The sequence below is a fragment of the Miniopterus schreibersii genome (genome assembly GCF_964146895.1).
Source record: "Miniopterus schreibersii genome assembly, chromosome: 3".
NCBI classification, from domain to species: Eukaryota; Metazoa; Chordata; class Mammalia; order Chiroptera; family Miniopteridae; genus Miniopterus; species Miniopterus schreibersii.
Genome location: NC_138103.1, coordinates 40,305,071 through 40,322,329, shown reverse-complemented (window position 1 = coordinate 40,322,329; position 17,259 = coordinate 40,305,071). Strand labels below are relative to the sequence as shown.

The window sequence follows — 17,259 nt, the reverse complement described above, 5'->3', positions numbered from 1 at the left end:
TCAGATTTAGCTGGGAAGTCTGTGCTTTACCCAGCAATCCTACTCTTCTACTCCCAAATAATGTGCTTCTAATGATTCCTACAAGTAGTCTCTAGACTCATTCAAACCTTGTGGAGATTAAAATAGTTTAACAGATAGCAATAAAAATTATACTAAACCTTTATGGGGCAGGCATAGCATAATTTACAAATGAAAAAAATACTAAGGGACCAAATTTCAAGAATTGTACTCTACTTTTCATTATCAGCAACAACAGCGACTTAGATACCAAATTTCTTGTGAACTTTGAAGGAGATTTTTCCTCTAACCCTCAAAAACAGAAATAAATGAACTGTAATGCAAAAGGGTTGTTGGAACAATAGCCATCAATTTCCCATCTCTTCATGTCCTTGGCCCTGACCATGCGTGTTCCTAACGGGTCAATGGTCAAACGTTTGGATGGAAGTCCAGCTCCCTGCCCCTCCCACGAGTTGTCCTCATCAGACAGAAGCCCTTTCTCTGAGTTCTCTAAGACTGTCCTGTTCAACCATCACAGTTAGAAATGGCTGCGATACCATAGGTTTTACCTATGAAAGCTATGCAAAGTGTCATGGGCTTAGTTTTTGTTTGTTTGTTTGTCTTTTCTAAAATAAAGCTCAGGTTGTTTTAAAAAAAGGCCCAAGTTTGCCAGCATTTCCATAGTATTTTAAATATGAATCCTGTACCAAACATCCCTCACTCTCTTCTTCCTCCCTGTCAAGTGATACATGACATGGTATTGCAGGGAAGGACTAAAGAAAAGGGGCTGAAAAGCTTTCCCAGTGCTATGGCCTTGATGTGTTCAGCCAAGTTGTCTAATATCTTTTTCTAAAATCTACTGTGCAGTTTTGCCTTGTTCACAAAGACAGTGGTGGCTGTAAAAGCTTTTTGGTGCATTTCCTAGTCTGTGTGTGCTTCATCTGTCTGCGGTTTGATAGTTCTTGGACAGGAACTATGTCTACCTCTAGTATGGCCTCTAACTCGGTATTGGCATTCACTACTGTGCTAGGGAGCCAGCAATAAATTTTGTTTGAGAAGCTTCAGAAAACATTTTTGTTATGGTAATGGTCCTGAAGAAATGACAGAAAAAATCTGATCCAAGTTAAGGAGTCAGGAAAAGAAGGAAACCTTATTTTTCTTCCTTTATTACTGTCATCAGCAATAATTTTCTCTGTACATAAAATTACCTATATATGACTTGATAGCAGCTAAGAAATCACTTTCCTCATAGGGAGAACTGGGATGCCTTAAAATCCCCACTCCATTAGATTTCAGACATTGGAGACTGTTAACATGGAAGAGAGATCAGGGCTAGGTTCTATTATCAACTATACTCACTTAAAGTCGGATTTCTAAGCTTCTTAATGAAGAAAGCTGGGCTCTGATGGTCTTGGGACTCAGAATAGGTAAAGTTTCAATGAGAGAAAAGGGAAAGCAGGGTGAAGTGTAGGTTATTGCCAGGCCAGGGGAATGGCTGTAACACAAGAGTCCTTCCAGATATGGGGAAAGTAGCTGAAGCGCAAAAGGTAAACGTCCCCCTAGGCCACAGTTTGGGTAATAACTAGCTGCAGCCTACACTCAGCTGCTCACTGCTGTCTGGAGAAAAATCTCACCAGATGCTCAACAGGCCTAGAATGACTTTTTTTTTTTTTTTAGTTTAAATTCATTTTACTCTAAATTCCTCCTTGACCAAACTTCTCATTCCCAATCACAAAAGCTCAGTGGTTGGAGGAGAAATCAAGAGCAGTAGATAATATAATTGCAATGTTTAGAGCCCAGCCAACAGAAGGTAGAGCAGTTATTAAATCTTGTTCTTAAATGCCGGAAGCAAAGTTTCGGTAGTAGTTTAGTCCTCGGTGGACTCTCAGTTACTGTAGGCCAGAGTTGCCCAAGTTTGAGCAGTTCAGCTACCAATACCACAATTTTAATACAACCAACGAGTCTCGTTGACTATATTATTTACTTAATATTTTCTGCAAATTATCTTTAGAATGTATTTCAAAGGGAAACTTTATATCCTTATAATAAATAGAAAAAAGTGTCATGTTCCATAGATATAAGGTTAAATATAAAAATAGAATTAACTGAAAGCAAACCAATGTTAATTCCAGCTAGTTCCAGCTGTAAGTCAAAGCCCACAACCTAAAGCCAGTTCTTTCTTGTCAAAAGAGATAGTAGCAAGTTTAGGGTGTTGTTAATGATAAAGCACCAGACTGAGACTTTTCTCTTGACACAACCAAGAAGACTGAAAGAGGAATGAAAATGGTGTAACTTTCCACCACACGATTCTTCAATGCCAGGATGCCCCTGGGCCACCTAAATCATCTGATGTAAGGTGCTGCATGTCCAACCTGGAGGCAGTACTGCTATGGGCCATGATGCATTTGAGGAATAAATAATTGACTATAAAGAGGATTGTTAATAAACCCTGTGATTTATAAAATTCCATTCAGGATTGTTATGAAGTGTGGACAGTGTACTCATTAGCCTTTATAGACTTTATGAATCTTACTGGACTATCATTTCCCAGACTAAAAGTTGCTTGTACAAATCACTTGTACATTGACTAAAATATATTCAACATTTACTGTATATTTTAGTTTAAATTATTCATTTGATCTCTTATTTAAATTCTGTTTCTACATCTTTTCCTTGTCTATAATAAGCATATCTTGACTAATTGTAATAATGTGATAATATCTCACTTTAAAGATTTCCCAAAATATATACGCATACTACAATCCTGGCATTTCCAATCAAGTGGGAACATCTTTGTATATATTGACTATGTCATCTAGGTCATCTGTTTTCTGAGGGCTCACAAGAACTCTATAAAGTCAAGTCTGAAGTAGGATATTTTCTTCTGTTCCTGATTTATTCTTGTACCCAGTGGTCAGCATTTACATTTTACATTTATGCTACACAGCTCCCTTGGCAGATCTGTACATGGGTAATTTCCTCACATATCCTACAGTCTTCTTGGAAATCAGGTTTTATGGCACTGTTACTTTTGGTCAGAAAGAAGAAGCACAAGATTGACTATTAATTCTTGGTATTGCTTAGCCTAAAAAAGAAAGCTCTTGTTTCTCTTGCTGTGGGAAGGGGTGGTGGTGAGGGGAGACAAGCCAGGATCTAAAAATAAGCTGGATTTTCTTTCTTATTCACATGTAATTAGAGCCCTTTTGTAGCTACTGATTACTACCTCAATAGTTATAGAAAGAATAAATAATATATAATAATATATATTTTTAAATGTGGCAAAACTAAGAAAGAAGTAGCCAGGGCTGCATCTAATTTATCAACTTGGTGATTAAAGGGCTGGCTCTAGAGGCTCCAGACATCTAGGGACCCAGAGATAAAACGGAGCAGTTGGCTGTGTTTGTACTAATGAATCTAGGGCTTGAAAGATATCAGGCAATTTTAAAGAAAAGCAGCAATGACAAGAGACATTAGACAAGGCCAGCAGGGTAATGAAGGGCAAGGCCAGTTACTGAGCGAGAAAATTACTTCATTTTCTGTGATAATGCCTGTGTGCTTCGCAGGTCTCTTCTCACGCTTTGCTAATATGACTGTATATACATACAACATCAGAATGCTACTCACAGCATAGAAGGAAAGAGCCTTGGAACATTCCACAGAGGGGCAGAGGGCTTGGGTCTATTATTTTGAAAGGGGGAGGCTAAGAACAATGGTAGCAGAAGGGGGTTAGATTGCAAGGCTGGGAACGGTGCTTTAACAGAATGTGAGGGACGCACAGGAAGACACAGCAAGGAAAAGAAAGAAAAGGCGAGCAAACATACTCTGGAAATGCAGAACTGTCTGGAGGATGAGGTGGGGCAGAGAATGGGACCGCCCGGTGGTGGTCAGCATATCTGCAGAGCAGAGCTGCGGCCCAGTCTGCTCACTGGTTTTGTTTTTTTCAGCGGCCAAAATAAAAAGGGCATTGGACACTTGACTCCTCAGCTAGCTGGCCGGCGGACACATTTTCTGCTTAGCGGGGGAAATGTGCAGTATTTTAGAAACAATTCCAGAGTATATTTAGCTCCTAAAGCTGGCGCATACAAATGTCACATTCCCATGAGACAATCGACCCAGTGAAAAGAGCACCTGCCAGAGGCCCTCAGAAAACCCAGGAAACTTGCACATCCCAGGAGATGCTGCACACACGGATGTGACATCATTGAGGCATCCACGTCAGGGAATGAGGAGAAGCGAAGGGGATTACAGATTGGGTCAAGTTGAGGAACGTCATAATGAGTCAGAAAAGAAACAAGACTTTTCCAACAGAATAACGCCACCACCAAGTCATAACATACAGTGCTTGGCAAAAGAAAACAAAAGATCAAAAGAAATCATGATCATTAAACGGACAATTCAGAGCAAAATGGAAATTAAAATCATAAAAATCATGGTAAAAGGAACATTAAAGCTACATCTTTCAAAATTTCTGCACAGCATCTCATTGTCTTTGCCCCATCAAATACATAATTGTCCAAAATCAAATTCAAATTTGACAGGGCAAGGCAAGGAGTTAATAGCACAAGAACAGTGATCATGTTAAACACCCATGCAGTCACCTCTGCCACCATTGTTTGACAATTTGAAGACTGCTTCCAGCTTTGTCAATATTCATAATAAGACCCAGGAGAAGGAACAATGCCGAATTTTAAAATGATGTCAAAGTGTTAATTGGACTCTTTGATAACCTCCATCCCTTGGGGGAGTTAACGATTGGAGAAAATTCAAGCCACCAGTCTCAGTGAAGTGAAAACGACTGTAACCAACCAGCTAGATATCTGGTTGACATATTTAATGCTTTACTGGAAAGGCTGTTTGGTTTTTTAGAAAGTCGCAGTGGGCAAACACAAAGTGTTTTTCCCGAGTTGCCTTTTCTTGAGAACCCGGCCAAGACTAATACATCTGCGGTCTGGAGCCACACATAACAAATCATGGCACATGCTAGGGGCTCGTGGCCATGGTAAGTGCAAGGATCCCTCCAGCTTAAAGAGGCTGCTGAGACGAAAGCCACTTTTAAAAAAAAGATTTGGGGCAGGGCACATTAATAAGAAGTTACAGAAGAAGAATAAAATTAATTAAGGGAGCATGCTCCAGAGCAAGTTAAAAGGGCTGCATCTTCACAGTTTGGCTTGGCACGTGGAGAAGCAGCGTGTGCGGCACGCTCGGGAGATGAGACACAACAGAGCATGAAACTTAGCGTGCAAGCCTGCCTAGAAATCTCGTAGGAGTAAAGATGGACATAGGTACACAGAAAACCCTGATGGAGGATGTGATGGAGACTGTCTTCCAAGGGTCACTACTGTGGCTGGTCTGCCCCCAGGACCCAAATCCCTGCTTGCATGAAACTCTTGAAAACATATAGAAGTAAACAATTCTGAATGGAGGGAAACAGCTCACAACATAACTGGGCTTTTCAGTCTCTGATCTGCAGGACTGTTTTTTGGACAAGTAAAGGCCTCTTTGGTTGCAGCTGCAACTAAAGTAGGATGTGTTACCAGAAGCAGCAAATGGCAAGGAAAAAAGATGACATTTCCTGTCTCTAGCTGAGCAAAGAAAGCAGGGGAGAATTTAGGACAGTTCACAGTAGAGTCCCTTTCATTTAGTGCAGCTTCCTTTCCATTTTAAATGCATAGCAATGCCGCTTGATTAAATGACATAATTTTGTTTTAGCTGTTGTCCTCTAAAGGCAATTACAGTATGTCTCAGGACCATAGCTCTATTCACATTCAGTAGCATGCACGAGTGAGAGACGGCTACCAGCCAGAAAAGACTGTGCCCTGCTACTTCTCCATTCACCAATTAAACGGGCCTTTACTTTGCTTGCATGCACTTGCCAAAGCCCTCACTGCATCCCATTCCATTATGGTGCAAAAAGAGGACCCAAAGTTTACAGAAGAGTGGAAAGGGATTTCAGGAGCCAGCATCTGCTTTGGGCCAAGCCACACCTCTTTTGGGTGGAAGAAGCTTAGAGGCTGTGTTATTTGTTTTGTGTGGTTTCTCCTTGCTCGGGCAACAATTTAGGATCCAGCTTAGCAAAGAGGATTGGGTTCCAGTCTTTTTTGAGATGCTTTCAATCATAATGTGTTGGAGGTTCCTCAAATCTTGCTGTGATTCAGCTGGAAGCAGTTACACGGTCCTCCCTACTTCCCCTCCCTCTCCCCCCAGAGGAAGAGGCAATTCCAAGGCCTTACCCTTCTTGTCTTGGTGATTATGGGAAGACACTGCCCCCAAAGAGTCTGTGCTGCCAGGTGAATGGAGCAGATCCTTCCAGTCCAGCATTCCTCCCCTAGACTCATACCCCTCTCGAGCAGCCGAATCTGACGTGGTGGTGCTGGGCAAGAGGGAACTGGAGTGCCCTGTTTTCATCACAAATACAGTTAGGGAAAACATCACCAGAGACGCCCACATTCCCTTAGCTCAGAGGCCAGGAGATTGGACACCCAAGCTGGCTATAAGACTGGAAGGCGATCACCCTAGAAATAATAAGACTCGAGGGGAGGGATAAAGGGTCAGATCCCATCTCTGCTTCTTGCTGGGTGAGCCTCAGGGACTCATTGAACCTCTCTGGGCCTTGGTTTTCCTTGTGCACAAAATGGGGATGATGCCATTTACCTCGAAGTGTTGGGAGGGAAATAGTGAAAATACTTGGCAGTGTCTGACACATAGTAGGTGCTGAAGAAATACTAGTGTCCTTCTCATAGCAGCACTAATGGCATAATGTGTCCACGCTGGGGACACTATTTGTGACTGATGTGGGGGGAGGTTTATGGTAGTGGACCAGCCTCTCCCCATCACAAACAGCTCAGCTGCCCTGTGCCTTTCTCTTGGAGGGTGTGTCTAGTTTTCAGCTTCAACTCCACTCCACAGGCATTCCTCTTTCTGGGAGAAGTGACTGCTTTCTAAAGGGATCTGCTCCCACCTCCTTTTCACTGGAATGGAGGCCTCAAACGCTCCATGTTGTTACGGCTTTGCCTTTTGTGTCTTAGGCCAGCAATGTTAGTTTCATGGCTTTATGAGTCATACTTGTGAGAGGCTGTTTTTGAGGCCACACCGACTGATAATGTTCTGATTAGAAAGAAATAGCTTTTTGAGATCCAGAGTAGCCTGTGATAGATATTAGAAGAAGGACAGCTAGGTTGGGAATTATGGCAGACACTGGACATTTCCTGTGAATACATTCCTAAGCTCTCCTCCCATCATTCCACAAGGCTAAATGCAGATCATGTTAGGTGCTTTGATTTAAACTGGCCCAATGATTTAAAGAAGCCCCACTACCTGTTCTTTCTTGTAGAAAGAAAATATAACCTCTCATGATTTTCAAATAGTCTTTGGTTTATTTAACCATTTTACCTATGGCAACCTCTTGAGTAATTTTTAGAAAGAGATCAGGGCAACTACTGCGAATGTATAATTGGTGCCTGTGGTAGAAAGCAGGACAGATTCAAGGTGGCTTTGACCTTGGTCTGTGATCACCATGTATGTGATAAATAAAATACTGGCCACCAGAAAGATCGTAATGATCAACGCATTGCATTCTTCCTTTTTACAATTGTTACTGGAAGTTGGATTCCCAGGAGACTACAATACTGCCAATTATAGAATATATATATAAAAGAGCTGGGAAAAGCAAGTCAGCCAAGTGGCTTGTCTAAGCTCTAATGATTCCCATGAAAGCACCACACTCAGGTGCTACTGCACAGCTTTGGTAACATTTAAGCAGCCGCTTTCTGTGCAGAACTTGTTTGGCTCCTACACAGCTTCAAACATCCACTCTGTTACAAATAGTCTGATTCATATCCAACTGCTGTAAACACGTTCATTTAAAACTCAAGAATGCTTGAATCTAGACTTTTTTGTTTTTACATTTCTGGGTTTCACAGCTCATCTCATCTCATAATGCTGATAAGAGAGCAAGGGTAGGAAAATAACCTGAATTGGAAATACAGAATTACTTTTACTTCCTCTTGCTTATACTGAGATCTAAAATACAACCTCAATTTTCTACCCTCAATTCAGCACTGCTCTAATGAAATACAGAGTTAACCTAAGAGAGAATTCAGCACCCAGCATAAGCAAACAATTAGAAATAGCTTTGTAGGGAGTTAGAAAGGGGGGAAGAGGGGAAAGCCTCTCCTCCAAGTAGCAATTTTTTTTTTACCTGAATTGATATGCATTTTGAACACATTCAATTTAACTGTGTTCAAGGGGCAATTTTATGATAATGCCCTAAGTATGGTTTAGGGAGAACATTTCTTAATACGGTAATCTAGGGGAAATATATGCCTAAGGGACACATTCTCTGTAGAAAGAGTTCTTGGACCATATGCTGCAAATACGTGGAAAACTCATTGGTAATGGAAAGCTATGGCTACGAGAGGATATTAATGTGGACCAGATGGTGGTTAGGTAGGGAAATGTTTTACACAAATGTGAGAAATCAGCTCCTTCCTATTGCTGAAGCGTTAGTCTAATACCCACCACATCTCCATTTCTATATGTAAATCTAGAGAAACCATGCATCTGATGTAGTCAGAGGAAAAAAGTAGAACAGCATGAGGTCTGTAATCTTTTAAACGTATGCTTGAGGATAGGCAGCATGTGTCACCCGTGAATCAAATAGCCAGAGAAAACAATACCTGATTCTCTAAAGTTTTAGAATCACCATGTAAAAGGACCATTAAGCAGCAGTCCTTGGTTTGAAATCGAAGAAGGTATATGATAATTATCTCTCCAAGCTTAAAAAATGTTAAAAGGAAATCACTTTATTTCTTCTTAGAATCTGATTCTATAGGCTATATTATTTCTGTGCATTCCCTAAGAGACTTTGTAACAGAAATAATATTACAAAAATAGGCAGTCATTTGCGGATATAGTATTACATGTCAATAGAATTCGAACCTATAATTTTGTTTCGTTAATCCAATTAGGGAGGTCATATTTTTATTAATGGAGAATTATGTAGTATTCTTATGATATACAAAGAGACAGATTTTAAATGTTAACTTGAATATGCATCATATTGTTTCTCTATATCTACGAATCTGTGATTCCAAAGGTTAGAGACCCTTCAAACTACTCTAACCTGTTAACAATGATTGTGGCCAATTAGACACAAAAAAATACACTATGTCAATACAAGAGAGGAAAATAATCAGGGTCCAATTCACTAAAAAGGGGTTCTTGGTTTTGGAATTAGGCAGTTGCGGTTTTGTCATTCACTCTATGAGCCTGCACTCAGCCAATGAACTTCTTATGGAAATATTCAAAGGACACAGCTAGAAATAGTGGTTGCACTTTGGACTCTGGGGTTGGCTTCCTACTCTACATCCATGCTCTTAAAAATAGCAATTTGGTATTTCCTTTGATGGTACAAATACAACACCTAGTCTAGTGCCTGGCACATAGTAGGTACTCAACAATATTTGCTGAATGAATTAATTAAATCTATTCTTCATTTATTAACTCCAAAATAAAGATATCTTCAATAATTTGTGAAAATCAAGTTTCCTGTATTTTTCTAAGTAATGTCTGGAGCAGCCTCATTTTGATGGTCAATTAATCATCTAACCACACCACCCTGGATAGATTAGGCCCGAAATGGACAGGAGCTTTCATTAAAAGGAAGACAGTTCTTCTTTAGTTTCACCACAGAAACCATTGATCAGGAGCTGAGGGTGAATGCTTTGTCCTTCAAAGCATTAATGTGGATGTATTATTAAGTTATTTTCCTTTTTGTAAAAGAATTAAGAGATACATAGATTAGAGAATTATTTTTGTTGATAAAGAGCATCCCATGGTTTAATTGTTCTATCGATATGAGAAATTACCTGGGAGTTAAAATTGGTCTTAGTACAGATTGATGAATGCTAGGGAGGTTGCTGCTTCAATTCAATTCAAGACCTGAATTTCTCAATATCTGACAAAGATTATTCAATTATAAGAAATGATTGCAAAGTATGATATTGAGGAAGAGCAGATGCTAAGTGGGTCCTCTTTCTGAAGGACAAACTTAGCTAGGTGACATTTGCCTCCTGAGAAATTTTTCTTCCAGTAGTTGGTGTTAAATATTCTGGCTTGAATCACAGATGAGAGAGTGTTAAAGGTAGATGAATTCTGCGGGCTCATCTCCACACTGCCTCACTTCACACGGGGGACCCCAATCGGGGAGACCGGGCATTGCTTTCCATACCCGCACAGCTCCAGTTTATAAGATAGTCTTTAGGACTTTCAAAGGCATATTTATGCTAATTAGACATAGGGAGTGAGAGTTTATATTGAGCTACTAGACACATCTGTAGCCATCCTGAATTATTTCTTTGAATCCTAAATCCACCTGGCTTTCTTTTCTTTCCTCTTTTATTCTTTTCGTTATTTTCCCCCTTCCTTTCTTACCTACCTCTACACTTAAAGACTTTCCTAGAACTGTTACTCTTCTTAAACACAAAATCTATACAATTTCTGCCTATCAATGAAACTCATAGTCCTCATTATAATGTATAAGCTTAAATTTGGCATCACATGTTCTTCATTTTATATTTAAAAAAACACATGATAGTTTACTCTAAAAAATACTTGGGGGAGCCTTGAGAAATGGAAATGGAATATTTCAACTACTTCTCAACTTTTCTTATAAAGAGCTCAGAATATTCTGTCTATGGACTTAATAGCTTTGTTTACTGTAGTGTCTATATATTTCAGAAAAGGAACAATGGGATAAATCCTGTTTGTTCATCGTTGGCACCATGTCACTCTTCCTTGTACACATTCTAAAGAAATCTCGATGAAAATATGTCTGAATATTCGCACTCTTTATGAACTTAAATTTCGATGGCCAATTTCATGCTATATTGGAAAGTTTTGCCTAGCAAGAACTTGGTATGTTCACTCTGTATAGATTTTCCCCTGCAGAAGATATTGCTCTGAAAGTCATTGTTTTGGGAATGACTCTATCAGTTAAAGAGTTATGGCCTAGTAGTTGTAAGCACTCTTCTTTCATCTTGGATATACTTATGTCCAAAAGTCATTTTTTCTCCTTCAAGAACTCATTAAATATATTCACCAAATTCCCTAAGGTTGGCGTATTATATGGATTAAACCGCAGGACTCAATCTCATACATCAAACGCAGGCAGAGTGATTTTTGAAGCATCATGAAATTTATAAATAATTTTAGTGAATTGGGGCCCTGAAGTAACAAAGAATCTGGTCCATGGTGTTTAGGAATGAAAACTATAAACTACCAAAGGGTAAGTAGCTTGAACAATTAAAAAAAAGAAAAAAAAGAAATCCATAAACTGACCATATACTGTGTTGTAAGACATTTCATGATCTGGTAGAGGAGTTGAAATGTCTATAAAAAAATAGTGAGGATAAAAACAATTAATTTAAAAAGAAACCTAAGATTTGGAGACATTGGAGAGGATCAGTGAAACAGGATTTCCTAAATGGGGTTTCATTGATAGTTAATTATGAGTAATGTCTTCCTTACCGTTCAACGCCACGAAGGAATCTGAAAGACAAAAGGGAGGAAGGTTACTCCTGTTTAACACGGCTTAGAGTGACTTACATGGCAAGCGGGAGTGAACTGACACAGAGCGATGAGAACACGTGATGCCCAACGCTAAGTAAGTGCATTTAATTCTGGCTGTAATACCACATGCTTTACAGTCGGTCCAATTTCACACCCCTGCCTCTTCCCCAAGTGAGTTTCCCAGAGGCAGAGAAAAAGCAAGACCTAGTAAAGAAATGGTAACTGCGATGACAGGTGTTTCTGAGCATCTAAGCCCTACCATCTATGTGGATAAAATAAGCAACATCTGCAACACACTTATAAAGTACTTTCTTTGTGTATAAAGTACTTCTTTTCATAAAGAATGTATAAAGTACATTCTCTCATTTCATCCACACAACCATGCTGTGAGGAACTGTCCAGGTTCACAGTGTTCTGAACTCAGCAGGGGTTTTAGTGAGTTAAAAACAAAAATAAAAGTAATCGCACATACACATAGGTAACAGACGCATATGTGTGTGTGTGCTGTGTGTTTGGGTGAGAACACGGGTTCACTCAGCCTGCTACTCAGCCTCTGACACTGGCTCTTTATGATTTCCCCTTAAAATCCTGATAAAGAGTCATTGTGCACCACTGTGAAAGCCTCTGAAATCCTGTGAACAGGTGTGTCTAACAGAAGTAGGTGGTGCTCTAGCAGGAGCACAGGAAGCTGAGAAGCCACTAGGAAAAGCAGTGGAGGGTCCAGTCAGCCTTACCTCCCGCCTTGAGTGGCACTCTAAGTGCCTCAGCGGGAATGAGATCAAGGTTAGGGAGCACAGGAAACCACAGAGGCTTGGCTGCTGAGATCAAGGAGGAAGTCAAGGGCTTGGGGCCCGAGGGTCTTCCCTGTGCTAGATACTGAGGCTTCCTTGGGCTTTTCTGCCAAGGACACAGGTGTAGTGTGAGCCTACTGGTGTAGTGGACACTTGTTAGAGACACTAACAACCATATTCCCATTTTTCACATATTTACCTATGAAATCCAAATCAACACCCAAGTTTTCTACAGAGGCCCATACCACCAGAGCATAAAAATATGATGAAAATTATTCACTAAAGTCAGCTAATTGAGTTCACTCACATAGAAACCAAAACCTGTTTCCCTGAAAATGGAGTCTAAAGGCATCAATGAGGTTAAGATCCATGGATCAGATTGTTTCACTGCACAAAAGTAGCATAGATCTTTTGGCAGTGACACCGTCTCCTCTATTGATTTCTTAACATGTTACATTTTATGTGTGAAGACATAATAAGCTTTTGCCAATATATAATATTTACAAACAAAAAAATATGTGGTAAGGAATTAGGAGATAAGGCTACCGTATCTCTATTTGATTATATCTGATCTCTATAAAAGATAAGGTAGAAAGTTGAATGACACCTTAGCATTTTGGGGAGAATTTTGATATTAATCAGATCACAGAACAACCATGATCCTTTACACGAAGTTCTAACTAAAATGTTATCATAGCCCAGCCAGGTGTGGCTCAGCGGTTGAGCATTGACCTAGGATCCAGGAGATCCTGGTTGGATTCCCAGTTGGGGCACATGCCTGGCTTGTGGGCTCGATCCCCAGCAGGGGCATGCAGGAGGCGGCCAATCAATGACTCATTATTGACGTTTCTATCTTTCTCTCCCTCTCCGTTCCTCTCTCTGAGATCAATAAAGATATATTAAAAAAAAAAAAATCCAGAATTAGGAACCATTGTTTAAAAAAAAATGTTATCATATAATGACTTTTGAATGAAAAGGTTATTTTGCGTCACCTTGTAGTTAGTGGGCTATTTCCAAAAAGTTTTTCTACTGCAAATGGTAACATACATATATCTAATTAAAAAGTAATTACTAGTTTATATGTTCGAGAAGAAGAAAATAGTCCCATTCGATTAAAAAGCCAGAGTACAATGCCCAATCTTTTAATTATTTGACTAAAAACTACAGTGTAATAGCACATTTTTAGAAAACAACAAAACTGGGTTCTTTACAATGAAAATGCAGATATAACTTATTGTTATGCTATAATTAATATAGTATAATATTAATATAGAGTGAATTTGTTCCACAGCATTGTAATAATAGGTGCCAGCATTTACAGCAACAACATTGACAGTAACTTTGGCTTTAAAATATGCTATTTTCTTTGATATTTAGAAGATGGTTTCTGTTACTTATGCATGTTTTGGTGCCAGCTGTCCTCAGTGCCACATGCAGGGTAATGTTTCTAGGCCATTTGATAAAAGCATCTTTGCCCAAAGATAAACATGGATAGGAAGCTTTACTTACTGTGACAGTCTCCGAGGCCATCTGTATTGCCACGCTCTATGTCCTGTTCAAAAGTCAGTCTTTCAAAAACGGAGGGGGGAGAAAAACAAACAAATTCAATAATGTGAGTGATTACTCTGGTTTAGTTTCACTAAAGCAACTAACATAGTTTGATAAATTGAGTGGCAGGTGCAAAAAATAAGTGTATAACAGCTTGGAAACTTATCTCTGAAATTTATAGAAATGAGTCTTATGTATAAGAATATCCAAAGAGAAGCCATGGTTTAAGCAGTTAATCTAGATATTATTCAGGAGTTAATTAGTTTGTGCATTATTTATATCTTTCTTTTACTCTGATTCCCTGAGCATTTCTTAAGCATTTAAGTGTTAAAATACATGTTATAGGCAATATAGAAGTCTATAAATTAAAAATAAGTCTTTTCCTCTCTACTTTCTCTTTCACTCTGACCCTTGCCTTCCTAAGACCTTTATTTCTTTTGCTTAGCAATAACTTATATAACAAAGTGTTAAAAGGTACAAATGGCCAGCGGATATGAGGGGCCCAAGAACAGGAGGCCTGCAGGTGCATTTTGCTGAGACCATTCAGATATTCTGTTCACTGCTCCCAATCCTCAGGAGTATCCTTTTGGTTACACATTGAATATAGAAAGATCATTTCTTGCCCTAGTGTTTGGCTCAGTGGTTAAAGCGTCAGCCTGTGGACTGAAGGGTCCCAGGTTCAATTCTGCCCAAGGGAACGCACCTCGGTTGCAGGCTTGTTCCCCGGCCCCCGGTTGGGGCGCATGTGGGAGGCAACCAATCGATGTGTCTCCCTCACATCAATGTTTCTCTCTCTCTTTTTCCCTTCCACTCTCTCTGAAAAGCAATGGAAAAAATATCCGCGGGTGAGGATTTTAAAAACAGAAAGATCATTTCTTAGCTTTCCTCACTGTACTTTTTGATCCCTCCTCCTTCACTTCAAGAGTCCCAGGAAAAGATATAAAGTGCTAACATTATAGTATGTCTATATTGCTACTTGTAAAGATGATCTAATTATAGATAGACATCAACACTTTTTATTAGTCAGGTTTCCAGGTCAGACTTACAGTTATTATCAGCCCTGTATAGGAATACCTCCCCCCATATTATGCAGGTGGTGGTCAGGGTGTGCCCTTCTGTCTGTTTGTCTAGCTGTTCTAAAACGGGAGAGGAGATTCAGTGACGTGAGGACCATTTTGTTCTCCCTTTGGACCTGAGGAAGCTGAAGGAATTGGCTAAGAAAGAACTGTGCTGCCATATGGCACCTTCCTTGAGTTGCCATAACCTGTCAAGGACAAGCATTGAATGTTTTTCCAATGTTATTTTGGATTTCACATCCACTGAAGTAAAAATATAAAAGAAACCTTTTAACTAATGCCATCTGAGCATTTAAAGACCGGATAACAATTTTAAGCACCAAAATCACAGGCATGTTAGACTGTCCCGATCGAGCTGATCTGCTGGAGAGCTGCCAAGAATCGACTACCTAATGAGTAATAGGGTCAACTGTTCTTCGGCGCAGGAGAAAGATTTATTGGATGTATACAACATGCTTGCAGTACAAATGCATCGCTTAACAAATGCTCTGCAATTTCTTCTCAGCCTTGTACGGTCAATTAGAGGAGCGGGTTTTGTGATGGCTGGGCAAACCGCGTCACTAATCTAATTGCTACCCAACTGCTCCTTTTCTCTGCTGTCCTGGAACTGCGATGATTACGGCATGCACATCCTCGCCGCTCTCTCCAGGGAGCACTTAGAAGCCCACTGTGTTTCTTTTCTTTGTGTTTTTAATCAGCCCGAGGATGCATGATTAATCAATTGGCAACCTGCCACATGCGATATTGGGGTGTTCTGTGAGATGGGAAAAGGAAGGAGAACGGCTGGCAGCCCCGCTGATGAGGCTGAGCGCAGAAGGCGGAGCGGTGGTGGCATGTCCTCGGCACGCAGAGAATGGATGGCACTTGACACTCTCCCACACCTGGGGTGCCTTACCTGCTGTTGGGTGACAGATGGGCACAGGAACCTCCTTCCTTCAACCACCCACAGTATGGGTCTCTGGAGGCGATACAGGTTCTGCAGGAAGAAGATGACCGTGAGCTACCCAGGGCTCCTTTCTAAGCACCTCCTAATGGTCAATGAGGCAAAGTACGTACTTTTTGCACTTCCCGTGTCGCTCGCAGCGGCCGAGGGGAACCTTTATCACACAGGTGGAGAAGGCGACATACAGGGAGCTGCTTGCTTTGTCCAGCTGCAACCCCATAATCCTCTTGTCTTCTACTCCATCGTAGCTACACCTAATTTTATAAGGCAGGATGATATCATTAAAAGCTTCTCTCAGGTCAGCTCTTTTTTCCTGCCACCACTCACGCCCTACCCCCCAGCCTGCAAAGTGATCTCTTCATCTGATCTAACTGAAGATGAAACAGATGCTTATGCACACAGATGCACGCACACACACACACACACACACACAAGCACACATATATGTGTGCATCTATATAAATACATACATTATTAGCAAGGAGAAAATAATGCTTCTTACGTACTGAAAGATTTTTACAAATAATATTAAAACCACACCTAAAAATGCATAAAACCTAAGTCTTCCATGATTTTCTCTGAATGAAAGAGATCACAATAACATAACAAGTAATTACTAAGAAAGGACCAAACATTCTACATACTTTTCAGGATTGTAAACGCTCATCTCCTCCAGGAAAAGGCTGTCATTTAGGAAACCACTGTTTCCTATTCTGGCCAAGAACTTCAAGATGATTCCCTTTTCTGATCCCAGGAAAACCACAGTGTGGTTCTGATATGGCCCAGCAGTGGTGTCCACTGCAATTTTGGTGAGGCGGTATCTAAAAATGACAGAATCGCAATTTTTATCTCTCTGTTGGTCTGTCATTCAAGTTATCCCCCTTTCCACTTCAAACAATTGCATTGTGACACAGCTTTCTAGTAATAACTTCAAGAGAAATATATGCATGTAAATAATGCTCTCAAGCTGTTCTGGTACGTTGCTTCCATATGCAGAGCATTAGCATGGCTCGGAGGGGAGGAAGGAGGTATGGTGTGTGGGGGGCCAAGTTACATAATAAATAGACAGCCACGATCATCTGAAACCACTCAGCAATTACCCCTTCCATGAGCAGCAAGGAAAGACTAATGTCTCCTCTGAAGAGGGGAAGAAATACGGGAACTCATTTAACATTTCATTTAACATTGGAAAGACAAGCAATAGCTACCATTTTTTTATACTGTTCTTCTGAGGTGTAAACCTTTTCAACAACATGCCAGTTAGAAAGCTTTTCAATTGTGTGTAGAAGGACTGAGAGCTCTGAAGGATGTGCCAGCCAGACAAGATCCATTTAAA

The 17,259-nt window shown here is 40.2% G+C and overlaps 1 protein-coding gene across 3 annotated transcripts in view; it reads right to left on the bottom strand.

Annotated features, from left to right (window-relative positions):
• The window catches only part of SEMA6A (semaphorin 6A), a 118,022-nt gene that overhangs the window by 14,381 nt on the left and 86,382 nt on the right, over positions 1-17,259 (bottom strand). The window contains exons 13-19 of one of the 3 annotated variants that reach the window (XM_081133225.1): positions 16,568-16,744; positions 16,037-16,177; positions 15,876-15,956; positions 13,866-13,924; positions 11,524-11,544; positions 11,335-11,385; positions 6,228-6,392 (exon numbers count right to left, since the gene is read on the bottom strand). In XM_081133225.1, coding sequence (XP_080989351.1) covers positions 6,228-6,392; positions 11,335-11,385; positions 11,524-11,544; positions 13,866-13,924; positions 15,876-15,956; positions 16,037-16,177; positions 16,568-16,744 — 695 coding nt within the window. The remainder of the gene's footprint in view (positions 1-6,227; positions 6,393-11,334; positions 11,386-11,523; positions 11,545-13,865; positions 13,925-15,875; positions 15,957-16,036; positions 16,178-16,567; positions 16,745-17,259) is intronic. The other 2 variants (XM_081133226.1, XM_081133227.1) reach the window with 2 other exon arrangements.